Raw genomic sequence first — 12,987 nt, forward strand, 5'->3', positions numbered from 1 at the left:
CCTACCCACCCTGCACCTGACTCCAAGAGGTCTCCCAGCCAAGGGCAGAAGAGCTGCTCAGGCCACCCAGAGACTTATAAGCAATAACAAAAGATTATTTTTAATACCACCATGTTTGGGGGTAGTTCCTTATGTAACATTTATGTAGCTAATAGTAACTGATATAGGACTATTGCTATTTCTATGTTACATGTTATGAAATAGAGGATCAGAGAGGGAGAGTAACTTCCCTAAGGGCACACAGACAATAAGGGACAATAGTTAAGAATCAGACACCGGGCCTCCTCTGTGTCACGGTTGGAGATTTATCCTTGCTGATGCTTTCATGTTTATTGCTGGGCAGGCTCCAATACAGGACTTGACCATAACTTCAGTACCATTATTCTATTGATAGGCAATATGGTCATTTCGAACATTTCGCTACTAGCACTTGCTGGAGTCAAAGGGGTCCCCTTCAGGGAGGAAGGAGGGAGTACATATTGGCAGGGGCGTCTGTGATGCTGGCAATGTCCTGCTTTTCACGTGGATGGCACACCCATGAGCAGGTTCATTTGGATAAACTCACCAAGCTGTACACTGCTGATATACAGACTCTTCTGTGTAAAAGTTACAGTTCGATTTAAACATTTTTCTACCAAGAAAAGAAAGGCTGGCAAGAATGTGTTCCTACACGTTCCCTGGTTCATACTCACAGAGTCTCTCTAGGATGTCCCCTAGGAAGGCACTGCCCCTTTGACTTTGTTTAGATCTTGCCCCGTGAGGGTCCAAAGAGGGGCACAAGCCCATTGTGTCACCCAGTAACGGAGCCTGAAGGGCCCCCACGGGCAAGATGCAAGCTATAGGCTGGAGGAGGATTCGGCTCTGGTGAAGCGGGCAAGGAGGAGCAGGTCACCCCAAAGGAGGGTCAGCCGTGGGAGCAAGGCCTGGGAGCCCCAAGTTCCCTGGGATTTCTGGACTGTAGGGCATAGGGGGCCACAGATGGAATGGGGGACCCAGGCCTGGAGTCCAGCTTTTGTTCAGTGGCCAAACAGGGTGAAGCCAAAGATTCCTGGGACAACAGAGTGCCAGGCTCCTGTCCGGCCTCGCATTACCCGCTGAGCCCCGGAGAACACCCCACTCCAGGCGCCATACCTCCCGATACCGCTCCAGCACCGAGACAAACGTCCGCTGGTAGAAAAGCAGCTGCAAGCGCTCGTGAGCATAGTTGTGGCACAGCTCCTCGAAGGTGGCGGCCCTGTCCTTGCCTTGGTGCCGGGGATTCTGAAAACCCGGACCATCCACCACCATGATGGAGGCCATGGAGAGGTGGTGGGAGAAGAAGGACCTGGGGAGAGAGGAGAGAGGCCCTGAGACGACATGGGATCTTAGAGCCCCGCTTGCTGGTCCAAGCCTCCCGCTCTCCCATCACAGAGATGCAGAAACTGAGGCAGCATTCCTGCTGGGACTGGGGATCCGGCAGATCTAGGTTCAAAACCAGGCTCACCACTTACAGGCTGTGTGACCTTGGGCAGGTTACTCAACCTCTGTGAGCATGGGTTTCTCCAACTGTTAAATGATGGTGGGGATGAGTAGATGATCCAGGGGCTGCAGTAAGAATCAAAGGAGTTAATATATAGAAAGTGCCTCCCATGGATACAGGAGGTCTTCAGGGAATGCCTTCTCTCCACCAGGCTCAGAGTAGTAGAGAAATAACTTACCTAAGGTCACACAGCAAATTGGCTATAAAGTTAGAAGTGTTCCTACACGTTCCCTGGTTCATATTCACAGAGCTTCTCTAGGACGCCTCCTAGGAAGGTAATTGCCTTGACAAAGGGGACTCCCTTAGACTAGGGCCTCCTTTTCTTGCTTGGTGACAAGAGATGCAATAAGAAAACAATTTCGTTCAGAGACTCTGTTTACAAAACCCTTTCAAGCCAGCATCGCCTTGGTCCTCTTAATGAATCTATCGGGCTGGACAGAGAAGGGATTATCCACAGAAAAATGCAGGAGGTAAGAGATGTGGAGACAGTCACAGACTCCAACTGTCACTCTGAATGGAGGGGCTGTGTGTCTTGAGAGAGTTGCCTGACCTCTCTGTGCCTTTGCTGTGAAAGGGTTACTGATGCAGACAACTCAGGGCTGTCAGGAGGGTTGGACGTGATAAGACATCCAGGGCTCTGAAGGCTGGCCACATGGTAAGTGCTCAGTGAATGTCACCTGCAAAGCTTATCACAAACATGGTCAGCTATATGCCTCTGAGGGCCCTTAGCTGGAACTTTAGCTCTGCTCCATTACTTGCCACTATTTTCCATCTATACAGTGGGGTCAGTATGATCTGCCACTGCATAGACACGCATGCATATTAAGTCACTTAATGTTCAGAAAGCCAGATGCTTGCTAGGTGCTCAGAAATGGTGGGGTAGTACCTATTGCTGTCACCAATACACCCATTCTACGGATGTGGGTTCCAAGCACCAAGCTACGAAGCAGCCACCCCCCTGCGGGCTGAGACAGCTTCCTCCGTGTGCCGTTCATTTCCCATGGGCAGTTCTCCTCCCTTGAGGCACACACGCTCCCCTTGGTTTCAAGATCATGTGTCTGCGGCCTCCGGTGGTAATTACTCCAGCAACAAGAGGGATTTGATTCCGTGTCCACAGCCGCCTTGGAGGACTGGGCTGCTTGGTTGCTATGCACCGGCCTCATCCTCTTAACTGGATGTTGGAAGCCTAATTACGCCTCCGGCTTTCCAAGGGGAGGGAGGGAAACTCTTGCCCGGGCTCTGGATCAGCCCTAATGAAATCACTTAAAGATTTCCAAGGGCGATCTCAGAGCACTGTTCATCATGTCAAAAAAAAAAAAAGAGGTTCCAGGTACCTGCAGCCCCATAGACACATTTTGGAAAGACACATCCTGGCCCAAAAATGCTACCCTGGCTGCTCCCCACTTCCCACAGAAATTTTAGAAAAATAAATGAATGACAGCAATGTGGTGGGTTATTCAAGGACCTTTGATGGCACTAGGTGGGAACACATCCCAGCTTCACCTCTCCGTGCCTTAGTTGTCTCATCTGTCAAAGGGGCTGATGTGAATATTAAAGGACACAGGGGGGAGTGGAACAATCAGTGCAGACCCTGACCCTCACCTGGTACCTCCAAATCGCTAGCTTTTATTGTTGGTATATTCATGATCACTACTTGGAAGTTATTTAAATACATTTTCTTTTATTAGAAGTATAGCTGATATACACTATTATGTTGGTTCCAAGTACACAGCATAGGGATTCCACAGTTCACCTACATTATTAGATGCTCCCCCAACCAATGTAGTTACTGTCTGTCAACACAGATGTCACGGTATTATCGGCTATATTCCCTAGGCTGTACTTTCATCCTCAGGACTATACTGTGATTGAGATTCCGTGCCCTTTTGGGCCCCTCATCTATTTCACCCATTGTTTTGATCCTCGCCGTGACCCAGGGGGATAGAACTACTTTACACATGTGGAAGGGAAGTCAGGGAGGGGACCTACTGGGCCTTGCGTGGCCACTGTGGAATTAAACCCAACACTGCAGCTCAAACGCTCACTTCCTAGTTCAAAAAAAAAAAAATACCCTGTCCGCTAAACTGCCCCACGCTTGGGCTCATTCATGTGCCCACAAAGAGGCTGCCCGGGTGCCCAGGAAGGCTGCCCTTACCTGTTGATGAGGGAGACCACGGCAGCAAAGAGCTCTTGGTACAGGCCCGAGGCCATGCCCTCCACACACTCCACGCCGGTCATCTTGAGCCCTGGAATGGGAAAGAGGGAAAGGACGGCCCCCATGGTCAGGTCCCTGCCTGGGGCCAAGGATAACTCTTCACGGGCATTGTGGCTAGGGAACCCCTCTTCCACACACACACCCCTCCATTGCTGAAAGCACATAACCACGTTTTTAGGACCAAATTCAAGCGTCTTATCAGGACCTACAGGTGCTGGCGGAACCTGGCCCTACCTCTTCTCCCACGTGCTCTCCTGCTCATCCCTCAGGGCTCAGCCCAGTGTCACCTCTTCAGGGAAACCTGCCTTGACCACCATCATAGCAGGCCAATTCCCAGCTAGACCTGCTTCCTTTTTTTAATTAATCTTTTTATTGAGGTACGATTGACACGCAAAAAGCTTACCTACCTATTTAATGTATACATCCTGTTGCGTTTGAAGGTAAGTATACATCACCATAAATAATGCCATAAATGCAACCATCACCTCTTAAAGTTTCCTCCCTCCCTCCTGGTGTGTGTGTGTGTGTGTGTGTGTGTCTGTGTGATAAGGACATTTAACATAAGATCTACCCTCTAAAATTTTATTTAAGTATGTGATACGGTATTGTTAAGCAGGTACATTAGACTTACTCATTGACTGATCTTATTAATCTACTTATTCACCTATGCTCTAGGATTAATTCATCCTGCATAAATAAAACTATGTACCCCTTGATCAATATCACCCATCTTCCCTTCTCTCCAGCCCCTGGTCACCACCATTCCACTCTCTGCTCCTCTCTTGACTTTTTAAGATTCCTGATGTTAATGGGAGCATCTAGGATATTATTCAGCTTTAAGAAAGAAGGGAATCTGCCATTCGCTACAACACGGATGAAGCTGGCGGACATAATGCTGGTGCAATAAGCCAGACACAGGAGAACAAATCTGCCCGACTTTGATAGCCCTGACCACAGCGTATGTTTGCTTGTGTAGTGATCTTACTCGCTGTGCCTCCCCGGCCAGGCTGGTGGTGCCCTAAGGATGGGGGCTTGTGGGCTTCTAAATACCCAGGGCCCGGCACAGAGTGGGCACTCTGTAAATGCTTTCTGGAGGCATTCTTTCTGGAGGGAAGGTTGGCAGTTTTATATCAGAAGCCATAAAATGTTCATATACTTGGACCTAATAATTTCACTCTCAGGCTTTTCTTCTAATGAAATATTCAGAGAAACAAAGATTTCTGGGTACATATGTTCTCCCAAGTGTTGATTAAATTGGCAAAAATCACTTTTTTGAAACCACTTGACTATCCGACAATAGCAAATGTGTTAGATAATTTGCAGGTCTGTCTGTACAAAGGAATGCTTCAAGTCGGGTGTAGAAGAACATGGTATGAGATGGAAAACACCTACTGAAAATGTTAGGAGGAATAAAAAAAACTTAGAGAACTATTATTATAGTTGTGGTCTCAATTTTGCTTAAACACACACACACACACACACTGGACCCATTAAAAACCACACACACACACACACACACACACACTGGACCCATTAAAATAACCAGCATCGATTAGGGTGCATTTAACAAAGAAGAGTGAAGAGTTCAGGGGAAGAGGAAGGGTCAGATCACAAATCCTGACCCTAGGTTTCATTGCATCCACAGAATTGGAAACACATTCTCCATATCTGCACGCACTTGCACCTGGAAAAACAGATCTGCTTGCACATTCCAGGCAGCCCACTGCAGCCCCCAAGCATTTTCCATCCCTCCTTTAACTTCACCCCCAACCTGGGCTGTTGCTAGGCAACCCACTGCTTCCCAGCATCTCCCCTAAGCCTGCTAGTCCCTTCCTGCTTAGCATCTACCCTTGAGACCTCAGCCTGACTCAGCCGCACAAAGCAGTGTGTGCATGTGCCTGTGCTTGTGTGTGTTGTGCTATGCACATGTGTGTGCTATGTGTGTGTACATTTAGGTGGTATTGGTCTTGAACATGTTTGTGGCTGTGTATGGTGCATGCACTGTCTGTGATGTGTAGTGTGTATCCATGTGCATGTTTGGTGTTTGTGTCTATGAATGTGCTGCACACATGTGTGCATGTTTGCAGTATGTGTGGGGGCCCGTGTGTGCACATGGGTGTGTTACATGTGTTTGGGCATGTGGTGTGTGTGAATAGCATGTGTGCACATGAGCACACTGTGTGGTTGTATGTGTGTATTCATGTATGTGCAAGTGGTGTGTGTGTGTGTATATGTCTGTGTGTTTCAGAGAAGAGGGGCACCCTTAAGCAGACTCACACCTGCAACTGAAGGAATCATAAATGGACAGAGAACCCGAATGGCGTGAGGCATTAAGCTGAAGGTCCTAGAAGGTAGAGCAGCCCCAAGAGGCCTCTAAGAGGTGGGCCCCAGAACTGCAGCCCCGACTGTGCTCCCCACAACTCCCAGACTCTGCAGCCTCCAGGGGAGCTACTCCCAACAGCTCTCAGAGGCCCTGGGGCACCGAGTGGGCCCTTTGCCCTCACTGTCTGCACCTGACACGTCTGGCCGGCCGGGGCTGCAGACCTGGGACTCAGCAGCTCACACTCCAGGGGTGCTGTAGAAAGCCTCCTGCTTTTTCCCACATCTGTTCAGCGTACCCCTGTTCCTCCAGCTGCTCAGGCCAAACTCCTGGAAGCTGCCCTGGTCCCTTGCTGTCCCTCAGGACCCATGCTATCATCTCCATGTATGAACTAGACTTTGATCGTGTCCACTTCATCCCAGCTCCACCACCACGCCCCTTGTCCAGCCACCCTCATGTCACCAGGGGGACTTGTACAGCCTCCTGGGTGCCCCCTCGTCTCCCTCTCATCCTCTAATCTTCCTCCAGACTCAGCTTCATGAAAAAAGAGTCAAAGCAGGCCATTTCCCTGCTTATGCCCTGCAGGCTTCTCACCTGTCTGAGAATAAACACCCTAGTTTCCGGACTCTTACATGAGCTGGACCCCACATCACGCTCCAGCCACCCTCCCCTACTTCTATTCCTCAGACTGGAAGGTCAGTCTTCCCCCTGCGCAGTGGTGGCTCAGCAAACATAAAACCCAGTGGAGTAGACCTGATTCCTGGGCCCTGCAGTGCCCCTTCTCCACCGCCCAGGGGCCCCTTTGGGTTTTAGCAGCCCCGTGACTCCAGACAGAGCCAACTATCTGACCATAAGTACCACGCAGGCAGGAACAATGCCCCTTCCCACCCACCAGGGCCTGCCTGCACATGGACCATCTGCCTATAGTGCATCCTAGATGAGCCCTTGGGGAATAGGGGAAAGGACGCTGGAGAATCCCAGGGGCTGCCCAGCAGGGCCCAAGGCCACCCAGAGAGGCAGCAGGGCAGTACCTGAGCCAGTGTCCTCATCCTCGGGGCCCCGTCGGCTGGGCCCAGACGTCACTTGCTCAATGATCTGTCGCAGGTGGTGCTTGAAGGTGGCTGTGTTCAGCTCCTCGTACTCACAGCCCAGGGCCTCGGCTGCGTGGTTTGCACACTCAAACCTCATGAACTGCTTCCGGCCCACTGCACAAGGGACAGAGCAGAAGCTTGGTGGTGAGATCCTGGGAATGCAGTGGGTGGACGTACATGAGGACCCTGGAGACTCTCATCGCCCCCCAGCCTCAGGCCACCCCTCTTCAGCAGGGAGCCTGAGAAACTGCCCAGCCTGGGCACCCAGCAGATGTCCCCAGGCAGGGGTCATGTTCTCCTAGAGGCATGTTTATCCTATTTCTTTGACATCTGCATTATTCGCTTCTTCACAGCAATTCAAATTATCAAGGGGAACACCCTGAATGTAGAATTAGGGAATGGTTAGTAAAAGTATGACTTATCCACCCATGTATATACTTATCTATCCATCTACCATCCACTCCCCTCTGCCACCTACCTACCTATCCATTCAACTACCCACCCAGCCACACATCCAACCATCTCACCACCCATCCATTTATTCAAAACATATTAATTAAGCTCCTATATGACAGGCACTGTGTTAGGTGCTGGGAATCAACAATGAGCAAACAGACAAGGTACCTGCCTTCATGGAGTTTACAGTCTATTAAAATCTAGAGACAATAAACAAGTAAACAGATAAATCAGGTAATTTCAGGATGATAAAATGATAAAGTGTTCTCCCTTCAGAAAGAGAAAATAAAACTGGGTAAACAATATCCAGAGGAACCAGTGGAGTTGCTATGGGATCTATGGTGGTCAGAGAGAATGTGAATCTCAGTTAGGTTGTAGAAGATGAGAAGAAGCCGGCTGCATAAAGACCCAGGGAAGAGCTTTAGTGGTAGAGAAAGGCAGTGCAAAGGCCCTGAGGCAGAAATGAGCAAGATGTGTGTTAGAGAAATACCAAGAAGCCAGGTGGCTGGAATAATAAGCAGGGGAGAAGAGAAACCAGATGAGGCTAAAGAAGCAAAGAGAAGTCACTCTACGGACCATTATAACACCACTTAAATCAGCAACAAAGACTTTGCACAACATGGACCATGTTTTCCATCAAACATTAAATGAAAAATGAAATAGAAAACCATACTACAGTCTGATGTGAACCGTGTAAATCATCCCAAATGGCTATAAAAAGAAATCTTAATAAGGAACGATAGCCAAATATTAACAATCACTGCTAGGTAAGGGGATTTTCTATTTTCCAAATTTTCTACAGTGGTTAGGCATTAATTTTGTAACCCAAATTAAAAAATATGACTTATTAAAACAAATAACAGTGCCATCCTTAAACACTTTTCCCCCACCTCTTATCTTTCCTAACAATCTGTTTCCTGCCTTGAAATAAGTATGACAGCTGCCAACGTATTTTCCAGTATATCACAAAGATCATTAGGGTGCACATCTTCAAACAGACGTGCTGAAGAATCAGCCTGGTTTAAGGCAAAATTGGAAATTTGGAAAAAGGCTTTATCTGGGACTTCACCAGTTCCCACCATGGAGGAGCTCTGGTCCCAGGTCCCTGAGGGGCCCCAAACAGCCACTGCCTATTGAGGTCCTCCTACGTGTCCATACCCAGCTCTGATGATCACAAGGACATCATTTTACCTCCATTTTCTGGGTGATGAAACTGAGTCTCAGAGAGGTGACGTGGCTAATAAAATAGCCCTGCCACTTTCAAAATGATAAAGAATGTGACGATGATGGTGGTGATGAAGTGTCACCAGTCACTGACCCCATTTCATTCAACATGTCATCTTTGTTCAGCTCCTGGCTTTTGGAGTCAGCCTGCATTAGAGTTCCGCATGTGACTCAGGGAAAAAGCTCAAATTATTATCATCATCATCATTAAATCTTCACAAGAGTCCTAGTAAGCAGTGTTATCATCCACATTTTATAGATGGGCAAACTGACTCACAAGCCAGCAGAAATCAGACTGATATTGAGTGGAAGAACTACTGCTCCCCCTAATCAACCTTCAAGTATCACCTTTAGGAAATTTTCCATATCCTTGCAACCCTGGATTAAACTTTCTTTCGATGGGCTCTTTTATCTTTTTCACTTAAATAAATAGTTGTGGAAGGAAATGTCACAGCACTATGTTAAATGAGAACCCACTGGTTGAAGGCAGTAATCAAGAGGCAGGACTGCAGGCTGACTGGGAGCTGGCCCCCGGCAATCAGAGGCTCCGCACCCCCCTCCCCTGTCCTTAAAATGTACCTCTTGCCCACAGCGTCCACAGTGGGAGCCCTTTTTAAGGACACAGGCTTCGGACGGTGATGTGGTGCTGAGACCACCTGGACTGGGTATGGTCTCATGACACCAACTGAACCCCGTTAAGGCCTCTCTAGAAACTTTAAAGATTCTGGTGGGCAGGTTTGGAGATCTACTCATCCTGTGGCTGCCCAAGAAAAGCCTCATATGTAAGTTCCCTTGCTTATTAAACTGCCACCTGCCCATCTGGAGTGGCCTCTTTCTTCGGTCTCTCCCCGCCGTCCGTGTCTGGGGCCAGTTTGCCAACCAACACCATCATCACTTGTCACAAAGTAGAATTAAATACAGTATGAGCACAAAAATATCATTAGATCCTAATTACATCAAGTTACCTGGGAGCTTAAGGTCTGCTCTCTGTTACAAAGGGAGATTAGCCAGCATCAGAAAGAGAAGTTAAAGGCTATTAGCCCTGAATGAGACTTTCTTCCAATGCTGGGGGTTGAGAGTGAATTAAATAGACAAGAACTTCCAGGTGGACGATGTCCTGACCCTCTCCTGCCCCATCAGCCCTCACTGCCGCTCTCTAAAATACTGCCCCATACTGCACCTGCACGGCCTTCTGTGGCCCCAGGAGCTGGGGAGAACTTGAAGAGAACCGATGGGCGCTGTTTCTGACACAGGGAGCAGTGAATGGATTCAGGCAGCCCCTCTAAATCCTGCTGCCAAGGGGGATACTTCCAACTGCGCTGAGCAGCGTCCTGCTGGTGACCCCCAGGAGGCACACAGGGAGCTCTGCCAGCAAAATGCCTTTCTGCTTCCAGCTCCCCAAGCCTGGCCACGGCACGAGATCAAATGGAGGCCAAAAGCCTCCTCAGTGGAGGATGAGAACCCTGAGGCGGCACCCGAGGCAGGGAGAAAGGGAGCAGACGAGAACATGGACCTTGGACCCAACAGAACCTGGGTCCAGTTCCCAGTTCTGCCATCCCCAGCTGTCAGTCTTTGGGCCGGGTGCACAGCCTTCTTGAGTCTCAATTTCCCTCATCTGTAAGGTGGAGTCATAAAACCCCAAACATTGGGGCTGCGAGGGCTGGGTGAGAAAATGTTAGGTGTGAGACACCCGTCAGAACACCTGGCCCTGAGAAGGCGCTCCAGAAATTTCAATTCCCTTCCTCACCTGCAGAGAGTAAAGAGGCGCCATTCATCCTGACAGGGGTCACCTGCCCTGGAGGCTGCAGAGGACGCGGGCAACAGCGATAATCGCGGCACTCTGGATTCAGGTCACACCCCAGGGATTTTGAGCCAGTTGTGGTCATTTCTCTCCCACCGACAAGCAGACACCCGGCCTCAGGGACTCCTACCAACCTACCCCAAAGCCAGGGACAAAGCTGTCATCAGAATGCCACCGAAGTTGGGAGATTCCTGTACAAGTAATGCTCTCGCACACGGACAGCTTCCTCCCCTGTAAAGCTGTCACTTACTTAGCCATCAAGTGCTGAGCTTGTCTTATGTGCCAGATACTGTGCTCGGCGCTGAGACCCTGCCCCACTCCTTTACTCTTGTAAAAAACCTCTGAGATACTCACGTGGGGGGAACAGACTCAGCAAGGTCAAGTTTCTAGTCCCAGGAGGTAAGGGCGTGGCAGAGCAGGATCCCCTCCCGGTGCGCTGACCTGAGACTGTAGCAGTCGCCTGCTGTCTCCACGGGCAGAGATCTGTATGGCCACTGCTCTGTTCAGGACAGAGCTGGCCCGGGGAGGCGCTCAAGAAACATTTGTAAAGTGAGTAATTAAATGAAGGAAGGAATCAGTGAAGGAATGAATGTTTCTTGGGTTTAGGCCAGCCCTGCCTGCTTCCCCTCACCCCTTCTCCAAGATTCGGGAGAAACTCTGGGATCCCCTCCCTGAGGAACCAGCCAGCCGAGCCCTGGACATGGCCTATCTAACGTGGAGGATCAAATAAAAGACAACATGAAAGTGAGAGAAGCAGAGACACAGGAAGGGTGAGGCAACAGATGGAAACAGGGAGACAGGCTGGTCCCTCAAAGGCTCTCTTTGGTGGGGAGGGTTTGAGGAGCCTGCCCTGTCTCTAGCCCCCTCCAGAGGGCATCACACACTCTGTCCAGATGCTTTCTTGCCACCCACCAGGAGGCAAGGATGCTGTGCCCAGGACAATCCCAGCGCTATGTGCATTGGTCCTTTCCAGCATGCGCACTGAGCAGCCAGCCGTTCCCCAGGTTGCTGGTGGGAAACCGGAGCCATGGCAGGTGGGCCCGGGGCTTAGCAAGGGAATGGGCTCTTACACCTGGTATCTAGGGATCCTCTACCTTTTCTTCTGCAAGATGCAAGATGTAATATTGACCAGTAGGAAACACTCCCTGGCTCCCTACCCATCACCTCTCCTCTGTTTCACCCACCTAAGAGAAAGATAACAGAATGTAATTGCCCAGTGGTATTACAGAGGCACCCTTAATTTCATCATGCCAGCTAGGCCAGTCACTGAGCACCTGCAGCTCCATTTACCTCATTGGGCTCAATATTAATATCACCACTTGACTTATGAGAAAACTGAGCCTCAGAGAGGGTGACCTTCCAAGGTCATGCAGTTGGGAAGCGGCAGAGGCAGGATTTGAACTTGGGCCTCTTGACTCAGCATCCACTATCCTAACCATGACACCATGCAGAGGGCCTTCTCTCACAAGGCAGTATCATTCTGCAGTCAGAGTCAAAGCAAAATATCAAGTGCACTTAAATTATCCCTCAGAAGCTCCAAAATTGCCCATAATATAGAGTATTGGAGGATATTTTCACGAGTCTCACAAAGCAAGCTTTCCATCCAGCAGAACCCCAAAGGAAATGGGTGGCTCGCCTTTAGGGGCCATGATATATGTAAAAGTATGTTACCACCAGCCTCACAATTGCCTTTGCACGTATGGTTTAATATAAATAGAATGCATATATGGCCTACCCTTGAATCTGTTCTATAGTAAAGCCAATTCTATTACTATTCTTAGTGGCAAATGATCTATGCATCTCACCACGACCTGGAGGATGCACACCTGAGTGTGGCCCCACTGAGGGCGAGGACAGTTGTGGGACCTACACTGATCTCCCACTGCCTTGCAGGGCCTGCAGGCTGAGTGCTTTTAAGGACTGGTTTTATAATAGAGACCACTGAGACACAGGAAGACATATTACCTTGCCCTGGCCTGGGTCACACAGCATGTCAATGGCCACGCTAGACCTTGAGTCCAGGTCCCCTGACACCCAGGTCATTGTATGGGGTTAGGGACGGCTCTAGTGCCCCCACATATCCTGTTTTAGACTTCACTTGAGCATACACATGCGCTGTAGGTCAAGTCAAAAGGAAACATGAGTTCAGATGGCAATATGGTGGGGTGGGCCTGGAGCAGAGCTGTCCCTGCTCCCCCATATCCCAGAGGCCTTACTGTGCTATCTCCTGCTTAGGGTGTTTTCTCCTACTGGCACAGAGCAGGTTAGAGGTGCCACGAATTATCATCCCCACCCTTCAACTAATGACTGAAGGGCCTTACCTCTGAGAGGGGGTAACTCAGGTGCTTTCTCTCTGCTGCC

At 49.5% G+C, this 12,987-nt stretch overlaps 1 protein-coding gene across 1 annotated transcript in view; it reads right to left on the minus strand.

The window, feature by feature from the left end:
- The window catches only part of MYO18B (myosin XVIIIB), a 231,732-nt gene that overhangs the window by 170,838 nt on the left and 47,907 nt on the right, over positions 1-12,987 (minus strand). The window contains exons 12-14 of the mRNA XM_057492611.1: positions 7,086-7,259; positions 3,675-3,765; positions 1,132-1,324 (exon numbers count right to left, since the gene is read on the minus strand). Of these exons, the coding sequence (XP_057348594.1) occupies positions 1,132-1,324; positions 3,675-3,765; positions 7,086-7,259 (458 nt within the window). The remainder of the gene's footprint in view (positions 1-1,131; positions 1,325-3,674; positions 3,766-7,085; positions 7,260-12,987) is intronic.

Source organism: Manis pentadactyla, chromosome 14, assembly GCF_030020395.1.
Source record: "Manis pentadactyla isolate mManPen7 chromosome 14, mManPen7.hap1, whole genome shotgun sequence".
NCBI classification, from domain to species: Eukaryota; Metazoa; Chordata; class Mammalia; order Pholidota; family Manidae; genus Manis; species Manis pentadactyla.